We start from the raw sequence: 24,954 nt of genomic DNA, 5'->3' as shown, positions 1-24,954 counted from the left end.
AAATGTAGCACAAAACCAATTTTGGATTTGCATTGTAGTTAATAATAAATGGGAACACTTTAAAGGTACATGGCAAGTATAAAGCTTGATGAAGAAAGACTTCAATCTAGAGTGTGGCTACTCAGAACAATGACATTGCCATTTGATCAAATAAACATCCTTAGGGCAAGAAGCCAAGACTGACACCAAATCTGTCAAGAAAACGTCCCCATGAAATATTCAATCTGCTCATCACTAAGAATCTGTTGACAGAGGTGCCCTGCCTGAATAACCTTCAAATTTCTTATGAGAAAACATATGCTGCTATCTAGATATGATGGAAGTGATCTTCCATGTCATGTCTCCTGCAGAATTACAAATAGGCTCCTCAAGTGTCAGTGTGGTGCAAAGCCTCAAGATTTTATGGTTCTCACTCTCTAGATTATATTGAATAGTTTCTCTTGGAGACATTTATTTACATTACTTTTGAGATAATATAATTATATAATTTCTCACTGTTTTGTCATTGAAAAAAAAGCCTTTCTTTGGGAAAGAGAAGACAAGGCTTCTCTACAGTACCTGGTAACTTTTGAGTTAGAGAGAAGAGCAGCACATTTAAAGTCCATCTAAGCACTGAATATGCTTTTGACCCACTGGTTTACTGTCCCACTCTGGTCCCTGTTCAGATTCTTCATATGTTCCCACTGCCAGAGAAGGCACCTAGTAGTCATACACCTTTTGTATCACTTCTCTGTGGCCCATCCTATGAGGTCATAGAGTGCTAGATGTTACTACTGGATTGTAAAGTTCTATTTATATCAACGTCAATATCTTCCCATGGAAGAGAGCTGCATCATACTTTGATGCAGCATAATTAGACCATAATTGATAAATATTTCAGCACGATCCTGTAGAGCGCGTTAGAAGAACTGGAAAAGAAAGATCAAGTTCCTAAAAACAGAGCTGGCAAAGCATTTCTGGTCAACATATTCTTATAGATAAAAAAAAATGTCTCACATAATGACTTCCATCATATTTTGATTTTGTAACTGAACAGACTACAATTTGAGTAGACAAACAACATTCTCGCTTTAAGATTTTGATATTTATAATCTCAATAAATTATTTATTTGTAATTATTATGGGGAAGAGGATTACCCGTTCTTTACTTTTGGTTATTGACCTATATTACATAGTTTGGGAAAGCATTATTTTCATCTTCAGTGTGATCATCAATGATTTTCTCTCTTTTGGAGTGCTAAAATGGGCTTGCATTATCTCAGCCTTTAGTTCATGCTAGCCTGATTTGGACTTTGTTGCCATAGTAACTCTTTCTGCAGGAGTTTTATCAGGGGTTAAAGAAAATCCACACAGCTCGTGCATCTGCAGTTAGTGCCACTACTTTTCCAATTCCAAGTAAGACCTCCTCAGTCTACCTATTACATATTTCCATCATTTCTTGCCTGTGTCAACAGAAATTGATCTTATCTGCTACAAATGCTCAATCATAAGCTCTGGAATTTGCCCAGAGAAGGGCAACAAAACTGATGAAGGGTCTGGAGCACAAGTCTTACGAGGGAGCTGGAATTGTTTAGCCTGGAAAAGAGGAGGTTCAGAGCCTCACTGCACTCTACAACTTCCTGAAGGGGGAAGGGGTTTGGCTTCTTCTCCGAGACAACGAGCAGGACACGGGGAAATGGCTGCAAGCTGTACCAGAGGAGGTTTAGGTTAGACATGAAGAAGAACTTTTTCTCTCAGAGAGTGGTCAGACACTGGAATGACTGCCCAGGGAGGTGGTGGAGTCACCATCCCTGGCAGTGTTCAAGAGGCGTCTGGTTGAGGAGCTACAAGAAATGGCTTAGTAGCTTGTGGTAGCAATGATAATGGGAGGACTACAGGTTGGACTAGATGATCTTGAAGGTTGTTTCCAACCTTACGATTCTATGATTCCATAATCGTAATATTCTTTTAAAGGATCTAGCTTGTTCTCTGTTTTCCAGAAAGCAAACTTTCCAGACTGCAAACCACAAGACATCCCCTACAAAATTAAAACATGCACTGCATAGCAGTTTATTCTTGCTCTCATCTAAAATAAATTCATTGCAGGACTTTCAGTATAACAGATGAGATTCCTTTCACAGGTGCAGCCTCAGCCAGTTGCCATAGGTGCTTGACAGTCAGCCAAGAAATTCTCTCCATGGCTGCTCAAAATAAGCAGTATTCCTTCCCAACAAAGTTTTCAGATGGGTTCACAAGTTAGTCTCCTGCTGAAAACTGGTGGACAATGAACCATTTTATCTAAATTCAGTTGCTTTATTTAGCGGTGCAGAACACAGTCTTGTCTTGTTCATTTTTTGTTTTCCTTCAGTAATTCCAGTTCAGTAGGAGTTAGCTGTTTTCAAGAGCAATGCATATGGGCAAGAAGGTTCTTCAGCTCTGCTGGTTCTGACTGCAGATCTGATATTCCATGCTGAACAGGGCATCAGTGGAGTTGGTTCCATAAATAAGGAATCCATATAGTTGAAAAAAATGCAAATAACAGACTATCACCCTAGAAAATCTCACTCAGACTTTGAAATCTTGAGATTTTGAAAAGACTTTACTTAAGTTCAAGCAATATTACTTTTGCTAGTGTCTTCTGTAACTTTTTGTTAATGTACACCTTTGTGACACTATTTGAGCATCCAATTAGTCTCACGAAAAGCTATCATTTGCATTGATATTAAATTCACATAAACCCTTAGCTGGAAGCTATCAAAATCCTGGACCTGGTCTAGGCACTCACACAAAATTCTTGTGAAGCCATGGAAGTAATTGGATACAAAATCGTTTCCCAAGATAAAGCTTTGTTTTGGGGCTAAAACTATACTAGTGCTATACGTAAATCCTATCTGCTCTTTGTTCTTTGAGCAGGCCATATAAAATGCCTGCAGGGTAATATAAATATTGTCTAAATAAGACAGCATGGACATAGTACCTAGGAATGTAATGAAGACCTCACTGAAATAAAACATTGCTCTGGATTTTTAGCTATAATCCAAAGGCAACATCGTCCTGCGGGCTCTAGCTGAGAGAAGGAGAAGGACTCCAATAGAACTGTATTAGTAATGAGAGATTCAGGTAGCTAGCAATGCTTGATCTTGCCAGCTGGCTCTAGGAACTCATTAAAAGGAATTTTTATGTCTATCGATGTGATTTTAATAACCCACAAAAGGAAGTTCTTATGAAATCTTTTTACACAAATACCTCCTTCACTTGCTCATGTTAACACAGTCTGTAGCAATCAAGTGCAATATAAAATGCATGCTGCAAAGTTTCATTTTAAGCATATTAGCTCCCATTCTTGTACCCTCCTCTCAGCTTATACTTTTAAAGGCTTGGTTTACAAATAGATGATTCAGCCAAGAAGTATTTTCTGTGTCCCCAGCAAGAAAGTAGGGAAGGAATTTGTTTTTAAAAAAATAATAAATAAATAAAATTGAAGCTCTTACTTAACTGTTAAACTAATATATTTTGCTAATGAAGTCCACTTGGGCTTAATTAGAAAAGAGTTTCTAACATTCACCTGGAGTGTCAGGTGGTTAAATGATCAGGAAGCAACTATTATCAGGGCAAGGAATATATAGCCTAGAACAAGATTTCACGTTCCTGAAATTTCACCTTCAGTGAAACAGTTGTCAGAGAACCCATCACTGCAGTTTTCCATCTGCTCCTATTATTTTTGTTTTTGATGTTACCACAGTGCCTAGAAGATACCTCAGGGAGCTTCCATAAGAATCCTGTTTCTACAAGTTGTTCCCAGAGAGGCTGTCTCCAAATGTGTGCAAGCACACATACCAGTAGCTATCCTTTGGGGAAAAAAAAAAAAAAAAAAAAAAAAAAGTACTCATAGCCCTATGGTGAAAATTGTATTCCTTTTAGAAGAGAATTCTAAAATTTGGCTTTTGACCTGAATCTCTTTTCAGGCGTATATTTATACTTCTTTATTTCTGATTTTTTAAAGTATAGCATTATTTCCCGAAAAATAAGAAATGTCCTTCCGTTATTATCTAATTATCATTATAATCCCATTATAATGGGAGCTGACTACCAGTGGGGAAGGATCTCTTCTGGAGATGCCCTTCTCAGGAGTTTCATAGGATACCCAGGATATGGGTAAGCATTCTATCTATTCCCTTTTGATATAATTACTGCTTAACTGAACTCTCTGGTATATTTCACAGTTATAACATCTGTACATTATTGATTATACAGTTGCCTAATCTTTAGTTCAGGATACTGGGAGGAGATTTCAAGTATTTTCTACTGTTCTCTGCTTCTCAAATCATCCAACTCTTCACAGCGCTGAAATGAAATACATCAAAGTGCGCGTATGTTTACCAAGCTCTCACAAGCTTTGCTGTGACAGATCAGGAAGTCAAACGTTCTGCCAGTACACTTCTGTTCCTCTACTATCACTGTAAGACCTACAGCAACAAAATTGGTCTTACTAAAATGATGGAATTTCACTTGTTTATATCTTTAGGTTCTCCAGTGAATTGTTCCCAAATTATGGATAAAACTGAAATTAAAGGGTTCTTTTACTATTAAAATTAGTTACAGAAAAATAAGATGTTTAGATTTTTTTATTATTGAAACAAGGAATTGTTTTAGCTTTCCTAAAATATCACCAGCAACCTACTTTTTACTAGCAATGGAAATATTCCTGCATTGATTTCTAGATAACTTTTTTTTTATTGATCAAAAACCATACAGAAATTTTACAACGTGTTTTGTGAGTAGGATTTCCTAATGGTAAGTGGGATAATTAAGGGAATCAAAATGAGGAGAAATAAGAAAGGAGGAAAACACGTATGTGCTAAAGAATGAAAGGATTTTCTTCTAGGGCTTAGGTAGAAAGCTTATAGGCACTAAGAGTGAGGTCAGGCAACATGGAGGGCTACGGATATGCTGTACACCTTTGTAGTAAGATAATTCATGCAGTTAAAGCTTAAGTAGAGTTAACGCTGGCCGGTACTGTGGTGGGCAATAAAAATGGCTTTTCTAAGTAAATGAGGCAGCCCTCTTTTTATCACAAGGATTTGGTACTGTTGCTAAACAAATTATTAGTGAATGGTTGGAAAACAGTGTTCAAATTAGGGATTAACCACTTTGGATTTTTGGACTTCTTTGAGATTTTGCACCTTTCCAACCTGTTTGTGGTATTGTATTTAATGTGTTCTATGAAATGCCTAATCACCGACTTCAATCATTTGCTGAATTTGATGCATGAGTGGGCACATAAAGCATTTTTCTGTTCCCTGACAAGATTACTGATATTTTTAAATTAACGAACAGACAACAAACAGAATTGCTCACTAGAAAATATTTTGTTCATATGTAGGAAAAACAGATTTACCATCACAGGAATATTTGTGAATATCACGTAAGAAAAACCTAGTAACAGTTGAACCAAAATACTTGCTAGGAATATGAAGATCTGCTGAGTTTTTGAGCAATCTCTCCTTCAAAGTCACAGTGTGCATTTCTCTTTACCAAGGGACTTACTTGGTGCAACATAAAATGATATGGTAGGATTTTTCAAAGGAATGGGACAATATCATAACTGCTGAACAGATTTACAGTTATGCTGATAATTTTAATGATAAGGATTGTGTGTCTTATGGTTTGGGGTATAAATTGCTTTCTGTGAGGGTGAGGAAGTCATTCCCTTCATTTCTTCTGAAAAATTGATTTTGTCAAGGCATATTATAGGGCTTTATATTGGATAGCTGAAAAAGGGAGTAAAAATTTACCTTCTTCTGACGCACTATGCTACATGGCTAAACTAATTAAGTATGACAAATTCAACTTAATGAAATTACAGTAATATTAAACAATGCTGTTCCACATGTAATATAGTAGTGGCATTTTCACAAATATTGTTGCTAGCAGAGTGATTCGTTAGGAGAAAGTATGTCTGGCTCATGCAGACTGCCACTGTTTGAATAATGCAAAACTTCAACGCTGCAGGCTAACTATGACACTCAAAAGAAATTCTGATAATTGTTGCAGCAAGCAAGATTTTATTCCAGTATTTCTGTGAGTCTGTCATAGCTGCTTTCTATTGCCCTCATGACAATCCTGTTTCTTTTCTTCTATTGCTGGAACAAGTGCAAAAAACACTAAAAATTACTATGAAGATGTTGGGAGTTCCAGACAGCAAAATATCAGATGACATTGACTGTAAGATTGGCAGGCATCCAAAACATAACAATCTAAAGCATGTCCCGTAAAGAATGTAACGATGCTTGAACATGTTTAGTAAAGCAGGAAGTTACACAAATCAACTTTTGTAAAACAGTTTTTCTACTCCTTAGAATTAGAGAGTGAAAATTGCATTAGCAGAGAAGGAAAGAGGAAGCACTAAGATGAGGGGCTTTTCTTAATGATTGCTCTTTTTTTCCTGAAACAGAAGAGAAAGGAAAAGAAAGTATTTTTGAAACCTTGAGTATGTCTGCCAGAAAGTCAACTTATCCATAGATACACATAAAAAGATACAAATTCTCATCTAGAAAATTCATTCTAAACCAATGACTGGATTTCATCTGAAGAGTAAAAACAAAATGGAGAAATTTACTCTGCAAATGAAGCACTGCCTAGATATGATTTGTAATATGTTTTCACTGAGCTGCAGAGGCATTGCTGAATGGTTGAGCTGAGGTGCTGAGCTTGCACCTGCAGAGCCAAATACAGTTTTGTTTCATTTGCAGAATAGAATGGGATTATTGTACAGACATAAGAATCTCTAGCATCAGTCTTTTAAAAGAAAAACAGCTTATGAGTTTCTGAATATAACCAAATGGCTACCATGTAAAGCAATTGCACTAAAGCCAAAGATGCATATTTAGAAATAGATCACCAGGTTAAAAATATTCATTGATTTAAATAGGCTTTCAATGAATATTCAACATTTTTTCTAATGTCGTGGAGTTTGTTATACCTGAACAGCATTTGGAAAAGAATATGCTCTGTTGATTTGTTATAGATGAAGACTAAATGCAGACACATCAGTTGAATTATCCTGTTTTACAGAAGGATAATTGCTAGCAGAATCTGGAATCTTGTTTCTAGATATTTTAATATTCCTTGAATATGACAAATAAGATCTGCTATACTTGAGCTGCTGTACTATTTTTTTCATTAGACTCTCCATGACCTCTCTTAAAATTAGTTCGCTGGTTGATTCGTATTCCATAGGGTGCTCATTACTGTTAGTGCACAAAATCCCATGAACATAAAAAATTACCCTAAAAATGGCAATTTCAAGCTTTCATTATAAGGTCTTTTTCACAGTCAGCAGTGTGACTGTGGTTGAAGTTAGTCATGCAGTAAGTAATTAAGAAAATTTACTGTACTATGACTGCATGCATTTCACCATATATTTAAAGAAAAAAAAGCCTTGTGAGATAAACATTTGAATTTTCTTATGAAGCTTTCTTGTTTTGCTTTTTTTTTTTTTTTTTTTTTTTTCAGTTGGGAGATATGTGGGGCATCTACCCATTCTGTACATCACCCAAAAGCCTTACCCTGTCAGCCCATTAGCGTTGATGCCTTAGAAGTATCAGAGTGTTACCACTAACACTTACAGCTAGTAATTCTGCTTTACAGAAGCAAAATAAAGTTAGTTCAATGCAAGGCTGTTTAAATTGTTCCTAGAGACTCTAGAGTGTACAGTTCCAGGAGAGCTGCCTTGGTACTGGTTTTATTTTGTAGGCCATTATCTGCCCTCACTGCTCATAGATGTCTGGACTCCTGCAGAGTGCTCCATACAGATACTGCATTCTCTTCATGTACAATAAAGAGAATTAGATGTGGCCACGCTTTCATTTCAGTGCTGTGACCAGAAATCAAATAAATCTATGGAATATAATAAATGTTGCATTAACCACTTCTGTAGTCTGTAAAGACTGCAGACATTCCATAAATATGTTGATTAGTAATTAGCACAAAGCAGATGGGAAATCATGTTGTCTCCCCAGCAAATTAATGCAAACTAGTTACAGTATTTATACACTGTTGAGACTACCCTGCTAAAAAGTGTTTTAAATAAATAGCAGAACTGGAATTATCTTGACATTTCAGTTAAAAATAGGTAAGAGCAAATATTGAATTTGAAATTAGATTCAAGTTTATGCTGAAAAGAGATCAGGAGTTCTCTATATCCACAAATGATCATTCTTGTGTTTAAATTCTATTTCCTTCTTACAATGTCTTTTAAAGGCATGTGCTTTAAATCTGTATTTTTATTTGCCACCTCTTAAAACTACTGAACTTGCTGTTCCTCACTCCAGATCCTGAATGCAATTAATGAAAGCTTCGTTCTGAAAGTGGCTGGTACTTTCCTACCCAATATATCCCAGCTTTTCACGTACTTATTCAAAAGATTGGATGATCAGAACAAAATGAATAGCAGTTAATTCAAAAGGCTAAGGAATTTGAGCTGCTGATGTCATTTTGAGATGATCTTACAAAAATAGATTACAACTTCCTTCTTTTTTTGCCAAGAAGATTCTATCTCCCGTATCAATCCTCAATATAAGCATGCCAGTAATGTACATAGAGAAATATGTCCATATTAATCTATGCCAGCATTTTGAGGTTGAGCTGTGACCTTTGCTGGGAAAAAATAAACAGCAAAGATGCTTTTTATGTAGGTATAAATTAAAAAGGTAGTTTTGAAGCTGAGTCTGAGACCTATGATTATTTTACTGTCAAGAATGTGAGAAATATCCCGAAATGTGAGAAATTAGAAGAGGGAATTAAGTAATAAGTTCTTTTTTTTTTTTTTTTTTTTTTTTTTTTTTTTTAAGCATGTGTCTGGATTTATAATACATTGTTTTTGGAATAAAAGGCTTTCTCAAATGTTATCCTTAACTGGAATAAAACAGTAAATAGGAAAGTTGGTTTGATATAAGCAGCTTTTTGAAAATTAATTGTGATCCAGAGACTAGAAATTCTTACCATGTAAGTACAAATGTCTTTTGTGTCTTCAAAAGAAATATAGATCTCCATCCTCCAATCAGAATAAACTAGAACACAAGTTTATAAACTGCATGTTATTATACATGGTTATTTCTATCTAACAGATTATTTCAAAGAGAATGGTCAGAGTGATCCTGAACCCACAGGGGACAACTCCAGATATTACCAATCTATTAAGAAACACTTTGAGGAGAAAAAAAGTGGCTCATCATCATTTGTGTCCTCCATTGAAGATGAGCAAAAACCCCTGTTCTCTGGGGTAGCTGATTACCCATCCATAACAGAGAAAACTACAGAGCTGGACTTTGAAGAAATGATTCATGCAACAGAAGAAATACTTATTGACAAAAGAAGTGACTCTTGCAAAGGTAATATAACTGATACTTTTTTTAAAGTTTGCTTAGACATCTTTTTTGGTTTGATTATCAAAAATCATTTTCTTAATGATCCTATTATTTACATAATTGTTACTTTTTTGTTTTCTGAAGAATAAACAATAATATCTATTTTAGATCAAAAATCAGTATTTCAGAAAAGGACTGCTATAGTTTGATGCAATGACAGTGGAACCAGATTACAGAACCTCGCAAAGACTATTCCAGGTTTTGTTAACAAATAATCTCTTAACTGAACTGCCTTAGAACAGTCATGTAAACAAAATCTTTGAGATTGTCAACCAGTGCTTGACTTTACTGAGCACCCCAGGATGAAAAGTACCTTCAAATCAAGAGAATATGCCAAGGCTGGGAGACGGTACAAAATCCTACTTAAAAAGAGTTAAATGAATCTAGGAGTTGTTCAGATAATTAGTTCCATTCTCTGCACTCATGATGTACAACCAAAATTCAGTGAAAGTAGCTGATAATAGCTTGAAGAAATGCTATTGCATTTTGTTGTATGTGTCAACATAGGGTTTAATCACAATCACATTTAAAATTGCATTGCATATGCTAAAATTTTCATTTTCTCATTGATGTGAACTGGAAATAATGAAAAGCCATAGATTAATGTATTCAGTCTTGCTGAAAGTTTGTTTGTAATTATTTCAGTTTGAAGGGAAGAATTACATACAGTTTAATACTGTCTTCCCCAGCAGTTTGTTTTGAATCAATTTAATAATTTACTCATTGTTCAAGAAACTTTGAATTTTAGGTTAATTTTAAACTATCCTGATATTAATCAGGCCAAACAATATCTTTTTTCATTTTAAAGATATGAATGTATGAAGTCTGGTCTCTTCAGGATAGGGTCATATCAGTATGAACACACAAACTTCATGCATGCGTAATACAATCTGTAAGCTTACCTTTCCACTACTGATAGCCAAAAACGTGTCCTGGAAGCTATAGCAACATTTTCCAAGGCAACCTACTGCAGATTTTATTTGAGTTAAATTTAGCATATACAAAGGTTACATATTTTGATTAAGATTACATTCTTTTTTTCAGTCTGTTAACTGGCATTTCTGATAATGTGTGTGAAAGCTCAAATTCAATAAAATATGATCAGCTTTATGCTTTAGACTGCTATTAATTAGAGGTTGTTTATTTATAACTTGTAAGTAAGTACAGTACCATATTCCACAAGAGATAAGAGTCTTTCTTACAGTGTATGAACTTATTTTATAATTTGAGTGCCAGTTAATTTCCTTTGTCATAAATCAAATGTTTATTTTAATAGGCTATAAATACATATTCTGGAGCAAAAACCATTTGTAATTTCCCCAGAATAACACACAGCATTGGAAACTATGGGATTTTACTGAATGATTTATTGAGTAAAATAGCCAGCAACTTGGTTTTACAGGCCTCTAAAAAGCATTGAAATATAAGACCAATATTTTTAGTTTCTATTCCACTGGTTTTACAACATCAGTTATAGCTGCAGCCATAGATGAAAATTTTAACCCTGATTTTTGTCATAAGATTGCTCCCTTTGCTTTGCTGAGAGCTTTCCAGATTCCTTGGACACGGATGTGACATGTGTACCCACTAAATCCAAGTTACATGCTTCTCTGACATTGTTTTCTTCTCCTTCTGTTGGCTTACGTGTACTGGGAACCTGAATATGTAGCCAAGAAGTATCTAAGTAGCCAAGAAAGAATCATTTCCCTTCCTTCTGCTCAGTGCATAAAATCAGTTATAGGTCATGTCATACGAAATCCAAATACTCTACAGCTCCAGGAAACTTTCTACCACCTGCTAACCAAACAGCACATAATATAATAAGCAGCTACTTCTGATTAAAAAGAGGAGAAAGTCTTCCTCTGCCTGGAGGCATGTAGTGAGAGCTCCCCTTCCTGGCTAAGTCTATTTGAAATATAGGACTGAAAAGCAGGCTTCTTTTTTTTTTCCTTTCTTACTTTCTGTTTGTTTGTTGTTGTTTTCTTCATAGACCAATGCTGCTAAAAGATGTGATTGAAAAGGATTAGCTAATAGCATTTGGACAAGCCTCTCATATGTCACTCACACACTGTTTGTTGTTTTTTTTTTTCCTCTTTTCTTTGAAATATGGCTCTGGTTGCTATTGTTTGCTTTGAAAAATTTCCCAAGTGTAAAATGAACATAACCTAAGTTGCGTTATCAGCATGCAGTGCCAAAAGAAGTGTTAGGAGAACCCTGAAAAAACACTCAGGAACTACTGAAGGATTGTGGGATTCACATCCAACAGCTCCTATGACTAAGGCTGACACCTGATAATTGGTCAAGGATTTTCTCCAGCTGTACAATGAAGCAGCTGTCTGAGCACAGTAAGAACATTTAATGTATTCTGTGATTTTTACATAGTTAAATAATTACAAATATTACTCTAATGGGAGATGAAACTTTAACACTTGTTCAGTACAATAGCCTTATTTTTTCCTGAACAGGAGGAAATCTGAGCAGAGAGGAGAATCTGAGGAGTACAAAGCAATTTTTGATAGCATATGACAAAAGATTGATTCAAAGTAATGAAGGCTGAGAATCATAGAATGGCCTGGGTTGAAAAGGACCTTAAAAGTCATCTAGTTTCAACCCCCCTGCTATGTGCAGGATTGCCAACCAGTAGACCAGGCTGCGCAGAGCTACATCCAGCCTGGCCTTGAATCCATCCAGGGATGGGGCATCCACAGCCTCCTTGGGGAACCTGTTCCAGTGCATCACTACCCTCTGTGTGGAAAAACTTCCTCCTAATATCTAACCTAAATCCCCCATCTCAGTTTAAGACCATTCCCCCTTGTCCTATCACTGTCCACAGTTGTAAACAGCTGTTCCCCTTCCTGTCTATATGCTCCCTTCAACTACTGGAAGGCCACAATGAGGTTCCCTGGAACCTTTTCTTCTCCAAGCTAAACAAACCCAGTTCCCTCAACCTTTCCTTACAGGAGAGGTGCTCTAGCCCTAATGAGGATGAGGTGTAAATATGTATAAAAAGCACTGCTTGTCATGAATATGTCACCTGTAGGCTCTGCAGAGCTCACGGCAAGATCTTTCTATCAGATAAAGGTAGAATATATATCCCATTATAAGTAATTTGTAACTTTCCACCAGTTTGGTGAAAAGGAAAAACTGCCTGAAACAAAGAATGTAAACTCATTTAAAAATTCACAGAGGTATAAATTAAACAAATTGAAAGAGGATGAAAAAGTAGCTCAAACAGCAAAAAGGAAAGGAGTGCACTTCAGTTATTTTTGAAGTCAGTTGCAGCTGACTTCTTTGACCAAGAAGTATTAGGGACAAAATGGATTGGATTTGTGCAAGCAGGTACAGGCTGGAGCCTGGAATAGTCATAATCATTTTCTACAGAGGGCTGAATATAAATATAAATATAAAGGACTATACAAGGACTAGGTTTTTATTTACATGCATATAAAATATACAGGTTTAGAAGGGGAATTAAAATGAGCAATTTATCTGAAACTATAGTGAATCCTAATTATGCATTTGAGGATTTTTACCTTGAAGTAAATTTACTGTCTGTACCTCAATCCAAAATGTTACTCATAGGTTGAACAGAAATATATGTGTATATATATTTACGATGAAGCTCACTTTAGTATTTAAGTGATCTCTGACTGACCTATGCAAAATATTTCCTTCTGTTACAAGTCATAGAATATGAAACAAAATAAACTGGCACCCTTCACACCATAGTACAGCACCAGTCTCTGAAACATGCTTTAGATACCAACGTAAGGGTTGGAGACTCGTGATGCTAAAACTACATTAGTGCAAATCTTTTTCCCTTTGAAAGTAATAACCGATTTAGCTTTGGTTGTTTGGTCTGGTTTGGAGGCATTCCAACACACTGTAATGCATGTCAAATGCTGTAAATGCAATGTAGCAAGTTCTCCTTTTACACCAAAAAGCTAAACAGTAAATACACTACAATATAACACTCTAGGGCAAGAAAATAGGTTTTAGCCAGACACAAAGATAGTCAAGTATATAATTTCATACATTTAGTTTAGAGTAAATATGTCTAATCTCAGCTTGAGAAAACTAGGGGTTTGCTGTTAAAAAATAAGTAATGACTTCTATTTCTTTAGTTTTCTTGGCAGAACTCTGATGATATTGACTATATAGAGCTACTTTATGTATGTTCAGCTTAAAATATTAGCATGTTGCTATCCTTATGTTAAAATTTTATAATTTTTGGATGTCTCCCCTGTTATTTTTCCCTAAACATTGGTAAGGAATAAATACAGGTCGCACAAATTTTCACCATATCAAGCTGTCTTCTAAGGTTTGGAGAAACACTTGTAAATGGGATGTTTAAGTCGTGCCAACGCTCTTTTACAGCATGTGTGTAAATCTATACTTTTCCTATATTTTATTTTTCCTCAGATATCACTGATAAAAGAAACTGGGAGGAACAGAACATGAGGGAATACCAAGACTCCCCAAGTCACTCAGCATTACCACATGTAACATGGGGTATCTGTGATACTGAAAGTGACTACGTATATGGAGAAGTAGAGAATCGATTAGATTTACTTCAAGAACAACTCAACAGGTAAAAACAGAGATATTATAAATATATATATTTGTGATAAGGGTCTACAATTGAACAGATATCAATGATTCTACAGCAGGAATTAACTTGCGCAAGAGATCTCCAAAGGTATTCGTACCTTCAGAAGCTACAAAAAACCTGAGTTGCACATATGAATTCATAGCAGCCTAAGTATCACCTAAATTCAGCCTTCCTGACTCTTGGGAAAAGAGAAAAAAAAAAAAAACAAACTATTCTAGGAATGCTGAGTACAAAATTTATAAATCACTGTCAGAGTAATTATATCACTCACTTCTAGGTACCCACGTTAATCACTCTGAATTGCCTTATAGAAGAGCATTTCTCATTATTTTTTGAGTGAGAAAATAACATTGTTACTGATAAACTAAGATTTAGATTGTTATACATGTTATTAAGCTGCTTTATTTTTTAACTCTTTGTGTTTATAAACTCTTTCATGATTTCAACATTTTGATCTTTTCTGGATCTTCTATGGATGCTGTTATAGGCAATATTCTATCTTGCTTATGTCATATGTGGCTTGCTGGACTAAAAAGCAGGATCACTTTTTTCTTGTCTTTTTCCATGCCTTGGCAAATTAGCATGCTAACCAAATTGTTAAAAGGATATAGAGGACTGGAAAGCCACTGTACCAGGACTCTGGGCCTAGTGTTATCTCTTTCTCCTCTTTAAGCTCCTGTTCAGGGAGGTCTGTGGGCCAAGCACTTAAGGTTCTCTTGTTTGTTTTTGGTTGTGTGGCATGATGGGGCCTGTTTAAATTGTGGAGAAAGGAGGGAGAATTTATATATACAGTAGTGATGAATAAATACAATCAGTTAAACTCTTTGATTAGAAGTAAAGGGGAAAGCTTACAAAGTGCTGACAAAGTAAGAAGGAAGACATTTTATAGTTAATTCAAAGAAAGAGACAAGTGATGATGCAAGTCCACCAATGCCTGATCCCTTATATACACTGAGATATTAAATCTCAAGTTTAGCAGACAGAAGTTCTGTGGATGGTGGCATGTTGCTGCAGTTTTTTCCCCTGTGACACAAGCATCGTGCTTGTGTGAGATCAGCATGTTTTTAAGTTGCAAACAATCCAAGGGAGATGAACAAGAGGGCAAGTAGAGCATGACTGACTAGCCTCTTGTTTTGTGCTTTTCACTACAAAAGCTGATGCCACAGAACTAACTTCTCCCAATAAATGAAGAAACAGCATCTTAAAAATACTTTGGGCATACTTTTCAGATTAATTTCATGTATGCTTTATAAATAAGTGACACAGATGATGAACAACACTAGAATGAAAGGAAAAAAGGTACCAAGCAGCAAAGATTCTGGTGAAAGCAAAAATCTGTCTCCACAGGATCATTTCTGCTTCTGTAGGGAATCGAGGTAGTAACATTCACAACATTAAAGGCTACTGACAAAGATCTGTTTGCTCTTGTCGGAAGATGAGTGCAGTACAGAAGGCTATGTATCCAAAGTGCAGTCTATTGTAGCATGCTTGTATCTTTCCAGCAGCTGAGGAGGCATTATGGGCATTACCTATTGCTGAGCTTGTCAATCATATTGGTATAAGACCATTTGAAAATCATTTTAGTGCTGCAAAATTGTAAGAATGACATAAGCAGATAAAATATTTCAAAAGTCATATAAAACTTATGAAAAGGAAAATAAATAGAAAAGAGCTACTGAGTTTGAACATCAGAAATGCTGAAATTACTTATGGGGTCTGAATAAACTTCCACAGTAAAGAAACCTGGTCAGATCTTGTTTGTTTGTTTGTTTGTTTCTAAACTAATGATCTTGAATCTTTCATTTCTAACTGTGGAAGGATGCTACTGTGGTTTTCTGCTTATTTCAGTGCATTCAATTAGCATTGAGAGTGTCAGAATTAATTGACATATATAAAAATGTGTCCCATCCTCAGCCAGTACAAATCAATTTAATTTTGATGAAGAGAGGAGTTATTCCTGTTAACTTCAACGGAAGATCTGGTTCCCTCTATTACTTTCTCTTCCAAGTATAAGAGACAATAATGAACTCATTCTTAATGTTGCAAAAAAAAAAAAAATTAGAAGCAAGCTGGCAAGTGTGATCCGTAAAGGAAAGGGAGAGCTAGCACGCTTTGGAAAGGCTCAGTACTCCCTCTTCTGTTCTTTCCTCTTAAGGCATGCTCATGTCACAACAAGAGCTTGCTTTATTAATAAGCTACAAGTTCCTCCTGAATACATCTGTAATCAGTATGTTAAAATACACCCAGTCCTGACCACATGTTCACCAATTTTATTACTTCTCTAGGCTTGAATCCCAGATGACTGCTGATATCCAAACCATACTGCAGCTTCTGCAGAGGCAATCAACACTCATTCCACCTGCCTATAGCATGGTGACTGCAGGTGCAGAGTATCAACAGCCAGCAATCCGGTTTACACAAAAGCTTCATCCTGTAGCATCAATTAAAACAGACAGAAGTTTCAGTCCTTCATCTCAGGTTTGTATATGTCCAATGAGATTAAAAGAGCCTTGTTAATCTTGTTAGTTTACTGGAGGAGGAAAATCACAACAATCTAGGTTCTTGTTCAGCAGTTAAAGAATATGAAATTATTATTTTGATCTAGCATCTCTGCATTGGACTTTCGATGCTGTAATTTCAGAAACCACATTTTCTGTGAGAGTTTAAGAGATTTATACAATGATCTTATAATCAGATCAATTAATGATCATGTATATCACCAAAATTAGCAGAAAATAAGTATTAGACACAAGAGCAAGCCATCGGAAGCATGAGACTTGCCTGCTTGGGTATATCTGCCATAGGTCCTGCTCTTGAAGTCCTCAGAAACATGATATGAACAGGATGGTCATAAATATATGGAGGTAAGAGGGGACAAAAACCATGTTTAGTCCCTTGCCACTGACAGAAATCTGCTCATACAGAGCTGCCACATACCTACATTTTCCAATATATGTTTTCCACTCCAGTTCTGTTCAGGCAGTATTTCATTTTCCAAATTTGTTTGGAATTTCTCGAACTTAACAGTTTGGACAGATGTGGCAAGTTATTTCCTGACAAACTGCAGCAAACAATCAGTAAATACACTGTTCTTAGATGTATCAAATTCCTCACACATATGTTGAAGCACATACAGGCACAATAAGCTCAACATGTCCAGAAAGCATCAGTTTGCATGCATAAGGACTGTCAGGACAGGACACATGCAGCACTTTTCAGAAGTGTTTGCCCACTATGCCAGCTTCTGCCCAAAACGTATGCATACCTTGGTCAGAACAGAAATACAGCAAGTCTGCATTAAAGCATCAGCAGGCACACTGCACAGTTTGAATGGATTCAGAGTATAAAAGTGAAGAACTGAGGCCTGAGACTGGAATCAAAATGGTTTTAATGTTTGGACTGAAGCAATTCCAGAAGTATGTTTTAAAACCAGGAATTCAAGAATACTGAAATCCATCCTCTTAGATTGGGTCTCAAGAATATTCAGACCTTGAGAAACAACAATATATGTGTATCTTGCTGTCATGTGAACACATCTGGGGGGGGACGACAAGATTCCTACATTTCTACAGTTGACCAACAGAACTGCATTCAATTACATTAAATCAAGTGCTGTACCACATAAAAATACTTCAGCTCACTGTTTTACTGTCAAATATGGTTTTCCAGCAACAGTCTGTGCTAATTTTGAGGAGAAACAAGAGCCTAGAAGAGATTGATAAAATTATTGTCATCTTGTTTCTTCTCCTTTCCAGTGTCCTGAATTTCTAGACCTTGAAAAATCGAAACTTAAATCCAAAGAATCTCTCTCCAGCGGAGTACATCTTAACACAGCCTCAGAAGACAACCTGGCTTCCTTTTTAGATCAAGAACATAACCACTCTGCAGAGTGTCCCCCACAGCATCCTAAACCTTATCTCCCATCAATTAGGCACCCTTCCTTGCCAGAATGTTCAGTAAGCACTGTAGGAATCTTGAGTCTTCATAGGCATGTTTCTGATCCTGGTCTTCCTGGGAAATAATACTTTTATACTATAATTTCACATAAAAAATGTAAGTGCTTTTAATGGCTGTTTTTCCTTTTTTGTATTTAAATCCTCTATACTTGACTCAGGGGCTACAAGGAATATATATGCAAAAGTACTGTATATTTTCCTAAATCTGAAGCTTGTAAGCTAAAGTTGAGCAGTTCTGATGTAAATATATACGTACACATACACACTAACTGTATGTTCCAAATGTAAAACTGCCAGCATTCTAAAGGCACCTTATATTTTTATTTTTTATTAAGTAACATGCATGTTCTGAGATTACAGTTTATGTTGCATGGAGACAACCATTTACTGCTGTCACGAAAACAGTATTTTATTGTGGATATGTCTTCAGAGCAAATAGGAAACCAATAACAATAATTTACATAGGAAAAAAACTCCTACCTGACCAACCTAAACTCCAAGTAAAAACTTCTAGCTCACTTCTGAAAATTTGGGTTGACTTTCTTGTAGTGAGCTTTTCACAATAAATGGTAATGATTCTGCGCCTAGAAAAAGAATAAGGTAACCAAGTATTCTGGGTTCGAAACAGTTAGGACTTAGAAAGCAGCCTCCTTCCAAAGCAGCTGAAGCAGGGCAGACTTTAATAGTTAGAAAAACTGCCACGTGCTGGAAAGTATCACCACAGATCACATCACAAAACTACATTAATTGAACAGTTTGTTTCCAGTACTACTTCATTTTATTTTATTCACATCATAGAACTTAACTGTCATGAGCAGGCAGGTACTCATCATCTGTCACTCAAACATAATCAAATGCAATAAATCTGATTTCTGTATAATACAGAAGACTGTGTTCCTTTTGTTCAATGCAAGTTATGAACAACCTGTAAAATTAAAAATTCGTTACAAACTTTAGTTTTACAATTATTAGGGTGGTTGTTTTCAGTTCTCTCTTTTTAATGACTGGCCCATCCACAGTGCTCCCAGATAGAGTACATACATATGTGGACACAGATACCACACACACATTCCCATAGGTGTGCATGTGTGTAAATGATATATGTACATATGTGTGTATGTAAGTGTGTGTATGTTTATATACACATACATGCAAGTGTGTGTATATACCTACACTTACATGTAGGAGTATAGAGTTATATATATATATGTATATATGTAAGATCACTTTGAGGAACAATTGTAAACTTTCTTATTACAAAAGAAGTAAGCTTAGCTTGTGTCCAAAGCTGACTACACTAGAATAAAATGATTGAAGGTCCATAGGCTTTAAATACAGTATGTACTGTATGTGCATAATGCTTTGTGAATACTTAGATTTAATTTTATTAAAATATTATTCTGCTTCAAATGTTGTGTTTATTTTAGAAGGAAATGGCCTTTTTATTACTGTTTTAAAATATTTTAAAATGTTCACATGATTTTCTAATTTGAAAGATTTAATGTGAAATCTCTCTAGGAAGAGAATTGATTACAGAAACGTGTGTAACCCAGTTAGTGGGTAACCACTGAAATTTTTACTAAAAATCCCTTTGCTCTAAACCAGTGTGCAGAGTAATGCAGTAGAGGTTAACCTTCAAATTAACAGATACATACATTAGGAGTCGGCTCAGAATAATACATAGCACTTTTAGTCATACACAGCAAGTAGATAAATGTAAGAAGGCTAAATCTTCTCTCATTTAAAATTTGTGGGAGTGTTGAATTACTGAGCAAGGCTCTTCTTCATCTCTGTATGTAAAGATACAAAAATGAATTAACTCGATACCTTTGTAAATTAGGAAAATGCAGCCTCTTTCATATACAGTCAAGTTTTCTTCTGCCTCATGATACTGCTGACTGTTGAAAGGTTCAAATCATTCAACACTCTGCTCTTACCTCCACCACAACAATTAGAGTTCTTACTGCATAGTGCCTTGTAGGATTGGATCCCAGTTGACAGCATCATTGAGCCAGTTGGAATGTTTGCCTCCACATACGCCATTGAAACAGCACTGCTGAATAACAAAGTGAAATAGCTTCTGGGTTTTGTTGTTTTTATTCCTCAGTGTCAAGCATTAACAAATTCTTCTCTAAGTTTAGTAACTACTACTAGTATCTGTTAAAAAGAAGAAATTAGCATTTTCTAAAAAATTATTTGTGGTCATACTACATTTAAAAGAAACCAGTAAAAATTAAAAATAAAATTAATGAAAATAAGTATAATATATGAGCACTAATTTACAAAACATGTTTTGCTCAGTTTCATGACCTTGAATTTTATATTTATGCTAAGAGACCAAACAAAACAGTGGAGTAGAGAGCTGGGGAAGAGAAAAAGCAACTGTCATGATTGTTTCAAGTGAAGATACTTTACTCCATACTTTACTTCTTGTGTTGGCCTCCAAAGCTTTGTTCCTTCACTTCTCTTTGTCTGTATTTTTTGAAAAGAACAAACTGAACTGGATCAACTGAGGGAGACTTTGCATAATTACAGAAATTCTAAACGACCTAACATACCTGCTACTGAGTGAAGAAACAAAACATGAAAGACAACAACTTCATTGGCTGTCCCTAGCTGTTCAATCCCTGCCAAAGACCTGCCTTCTCAGATATCTTCTTCTCTTGTTTAAGTACAGTGAAACATACAGTGACCTATTGCTTTGAGCTTCTTTTCTTCTACAAACATATACAAACCATTGTTTTTGGAAATGTGAACAGCAAAAACTTTTTTTTTATTTTTTAATTTTTTTCCTGGAGTGCAGTTCAATTCTGACTCAGTAGAAATAGTTCTCAGTTATCCAACTAAAGCTGGAAATCATACAGGAGTTGCATACTCATATATCAATACACAGCTGTAACATATCCATAGATGCTTTCAGAACTTTAGGGGATGTGAATTTGGTCTTGCTTGAGCCCAGGAAGTCTCATCTTGACTGTTCACATTTAAAACTTGTGAGTAAAAATACCCATAAATTATAATATGTACGTACAGAAAAGTATCCAGGAAACTCAAGAATAGGTACTATAACTGAAATATCAAAGAAATCAGGACAATCACTCCAGCTATGAGAATTACCATGCAGGCTATTCATCCCCACCCAAGCTGGCCTTGAATGCCTTCAGGAATGGGGCATGCACACCCGTTCCTCTGGCAGCCTGTGCCAGTGCCACTGCCTCACCATCACATCATTAAAACGTGTTTGATAAGGAAGACCTATATGCCAAGTGCTAAGTATGCTGACTACTGGTTTGCTTTTTTTGTTTGCTTTTTTTTTTTTTTTTTTTTTTTTTTAAGTAAAAGTTATTTTGTGACGCTTTATTCAAACTTGCATCATTACATGCAGCTGCTCCAAATGGTTGCAGTTGTGTTCAATAAAGTCTCTTGAATCGTTTTTCCTCTTTTTCCTCCTCTTTTTTTTTTCACACAACAAAAGAAAACATAAACACCATGTTCCCTATTTGTTTATTTATCTCTTACGTCATTATCACTAATGAAAAACCAACTAAAATATAGGTGGATGCTCTTGTTTGAACTGTAGTATATAGCAGCCATCTTCAAATAACAAGGAACCTGGTCTCACTTTCTAAATTCATATCAAATGTTTAATGAAAATATTAATTGTAAATTGTAAAATTGCTTGAAATCTGAAAATAACTTGGTATGCAGATACTGGTATAAATAACTTTTAAGTACCATCTTACATACTTGGAATTAAAAAAAAGCATGCAGAAAGTCATGTCACTACTCTGAACCTAGCATTCCCGTAAGCTTAACTAGGAATGATAACTTACTCATGTCATGCAGCCATCAATACACACATATACTACACTTACTCTAGACATCAATTTATTTTCTAGGCTGGAAAAAACGACTGTAATAGAAGTTAAGCAGCAAATAGTTTAACGGAAGAAAAATAAACAAGATCCAAGCATAGATCATATATGCAGATCATCACTATGCTCAGTTTTATCAGTAATAGTAAAGGAGCATGTCCTCAATCTTGTAACTGCATGAAGGCATCTTGATGGCAAGCTTACATTTTCTCTTTGTATATCTATGTATAAGTAGTAGACAGAACTGCATTACTAATGAACAAACATTTTTCTTCATCTAGCTACTTGTATTTTTTTTAATGCTCACTTGGGAAGTTCTTTGATTATTAATGAATACAGAACATAGCTCTTCTCTTTGGAATGGAAATTAGATGGGCCAAACTAAAGTCTTCATTAAAGGACAAATTTGCCCCATTCATGTATTATTTACATTTTCTATACTGAATCTTCACAACATTGTAAAATTGAAGATAGAATAATTCAAAAATTTAATCTATAGAAATACTTCACCATTATGAGCTGAGGCAAATCCTGTTTGTATAACAGGATTTTGTAAATATAGTTAATATAAGTTTTATTTTGCTTCCAGAAAAGATCTCCTGGAAAACTGTTAACTGCATATATATTCATTATTTCATACCACCATAAAAATTTATTTGCAACAAGTCTAAATCTGCTCAAATAAACGTATTACATTTATTTCAGTCATGAGCAACAGGATGTGAATATTTCATTCATGACGGCACTGAATTCAGTCACCCCATTACAAGCACTACTAACAGGGATCCAAAAGGCCAGACAAGTTTCAGCATTGAAAATACCAAGCAAAAATTTCTGGAATTATATTTAACATAACACTATGGGAATAAAAAGAAAAGCAAGAGATTGCACAGGATACTGCTCACTGGCCTGAAGCACACAAAACAGAGACACGAGATTAGATTGTTTCAGAAATTCCTATGCACAATAATTTCCACACGGCATACTAGGCACCATCTTCTAGGAAAACTGGAAGTTATGTTCATGTATAGCCCCTCTAACTTCAAAATTCAAAATATAACTTCCATTTATAAAATGTAGATAAGGAAGCTGCCAATTGCTATCCAATTGAGGCCACATTTTTACAAATGATTTTGATTGAAATGATTGATCCTGGTGAAATGCCTCTCCTTAAGCCAGACAATTCTGTTTATTCTGTCATTTTCTTTCAGAGAATTTTCAATAAACCACGGAGTGGGTTTACCATGTAAGGCCTATTCAGACTGTGATTTTAGTGATCCAGATAATCATTGAAGGCTTTTGATGTTAAGCTGAACTCTTAAAAAAGAAAAAATTAAGAAAATCCAGATTTCCCTATGGAAAAGCCTTAGATGGGATTAAAGATTAAAGACTCCAACAATTCCAGCTGTGTACAAATATTATTATCTAAGCTTGCCTCACAATGACAAGTAACTAATTGTAATTCTAGCAAGGTAACTTCAAAGTATCATAAAAATTGTTTAGATATCTAAATACACAGACAGCTGTTTAAAGATGTAATCTTAACCAACATTTACAAAGGAGGCAAGCACAAAGGTCTGGTGTGTTTAAGCAATATGGAAGATACAAAACACCAGCATTCTGAAAACTAGGCAACGAGCCCCGTAGTGACCGCATTTAGACCGAGTTGCTAAACAAAGAATATTTCTGCTCATCTCTTGTGCTGCAGCCACACAACGATCTTTCCTTCTGCTCAAGGACATGTAATACAAACATCATGCAAATCTGACACAGCTGTGTTTGTGGTATAATCTTCACTGTAAGGACTCTACTACTTTATAAAGGCCAGTACAACTTCAGACGTATAGTGCATAGGCTGCTCTGAAAGTAATGCCTTCTATTTATTTCCACAAAAACTACAACAAAGAGCACAATAACACTATTTGATAGAGCAAATTCTCCACCACAAAACACTATATTTCAGCATAGTCATTTCCATTAGCTCTGCATTTTCACCAGCATACACCTCTGATGCTGAGGGCCGCAATAATAAAATAGGAGGCATTACTTTCGGAGCAGCCCCATACATCTTGTCCTTCCTAGAATGTTCTTTTCACACAAGTTCGCTGTTCATGACCACTGCAGGCTCCTGCCGGGCACAACGACCTACAAAAACGGTGCAACTTGTTTTACACAAAGGCAACAGCCACCTCCAAACTGTACTTCGTGATCTGTGCGGGATGCAGCCCGCGACATCAGCTTCACAATGCTGCCTAAGGATCTCGGAGCGAAGCTCAGCCGCGGGCCCCTTTGTACACACGGCCCCCGCTCTGCTCTCCCCGCAGAGCACACGCAGCCGCCGCAACAGCGGCAACCATAGCAACGCGGCGGCGCCCGCGCCGCCGCCATCGACCATAACTGCCGTTGGGCGCGTGCACGGAGTTGCCCAGGCTCCACAGAGAGGGGCTGCGCGGCATCTTGGCTGTAGTAACGCGCGCGATGTGCTTCCATCTCTGCCTCTGAGCCGTCTCCCCGGCTGCACGCGCGCATTTTGAGCTTGCTGCGGTGTTCCAGGTGGGGCGGGGAGATGCTCGTGCTGCTGTCAGAGGCCATGACTGACTTTAGCCAGATCTGAGTCTTGGAAATGACTGCAGGGCAAGAAGGGCAAGTATCCTGCTGGGGTGCAACAGGAGAGTAGGGCAGGGCAGGAGATCAGCCACTGGTCAGCCTAGCAGTATCTGCTTCATCAGGTAGCATTGACCAAAGTAAGGTACAGGCTTCCTTGTCATGTCTGCAAAGTCACTGACCCAAGGACTGCTCTGGTATCAGCACGCTGTGCCTCAGGTACCACTGCTATGTGCACATCTTTTTACACAAACCACACCTGAGTGACAGCTGCAGGTCCCAAGGCCTTGCCAGAAACACGTCCCTGTGGGTAAGTTAGGTAAGGAAGGCAGCAAAAAGTAGCGGGAAGTTGTTCAAGTGAAACTCCATAGCGCAGTAATACGGAACAGCAATGAGCGAAACCCGAGATCAGCAGTAGTGAAATGAAAGTGAAACAACTGAAGTGGGAAATGAAAACTGATGAAAGATAACTGTACAGTAATACAAACAGGAGAGAAAAC

General features: G+C 36.3%; 1 protein-coding gene across 1 annotated transcript in view; it reads left to right on the top strand.

Moving 5' to 3' along the window:
• The window catches only part of KCNH7 (potassium voltage-gated channel subfamily H member 7), a 70,204-nt gene extending 52,074 nt beyond the window's left edge, over nt 1-18,130 (top strand). Inside the window, exons 11-14 of the mRNA XM_042874403.1 lie at nt 9,108-9,371; nt 13,830-13,998; nt 16,305-16,497; nt 17,775-18,130. Coding sequence (XP_042730337.1) covers nt 9,108-9,371; nt 13,830-13,998; nt 16,305-16,497; nt 17,775-18,041 — 893 coding nt within the window. The 3' untranslated portion in view covers nt 18,042-18,130. The remainder of the gene's footprint in view (nt 1-9,107; nt 9,372-13,829; nt 13,999-16,304; nt 16,498-17,774) is intronic.
• The last annotated feature ends 6,824 nt before the right edge of the window (nt 18,131-24,954 follow it).

The sequence above is a fragment of the Lagopus leucura genome, unplaced genomic scaffold (genome assembly GCF_019238085.1).
Source record: "Lagopus leucura isolate 7727_CA_CO unplaced genomic scaffold, USGS_WTPT01 Super-Scaffold_100012, whole genome shotgun sequence".
Lineage (NCBI taxonomy): Eukaryota > Metazoa > Chordata > Aves > Galliformes > Phasianidae > Lagopus > Lagopus leucura.
This window is presented reverse-complemented; position numbering and strand designations above follow the sequence as displayed.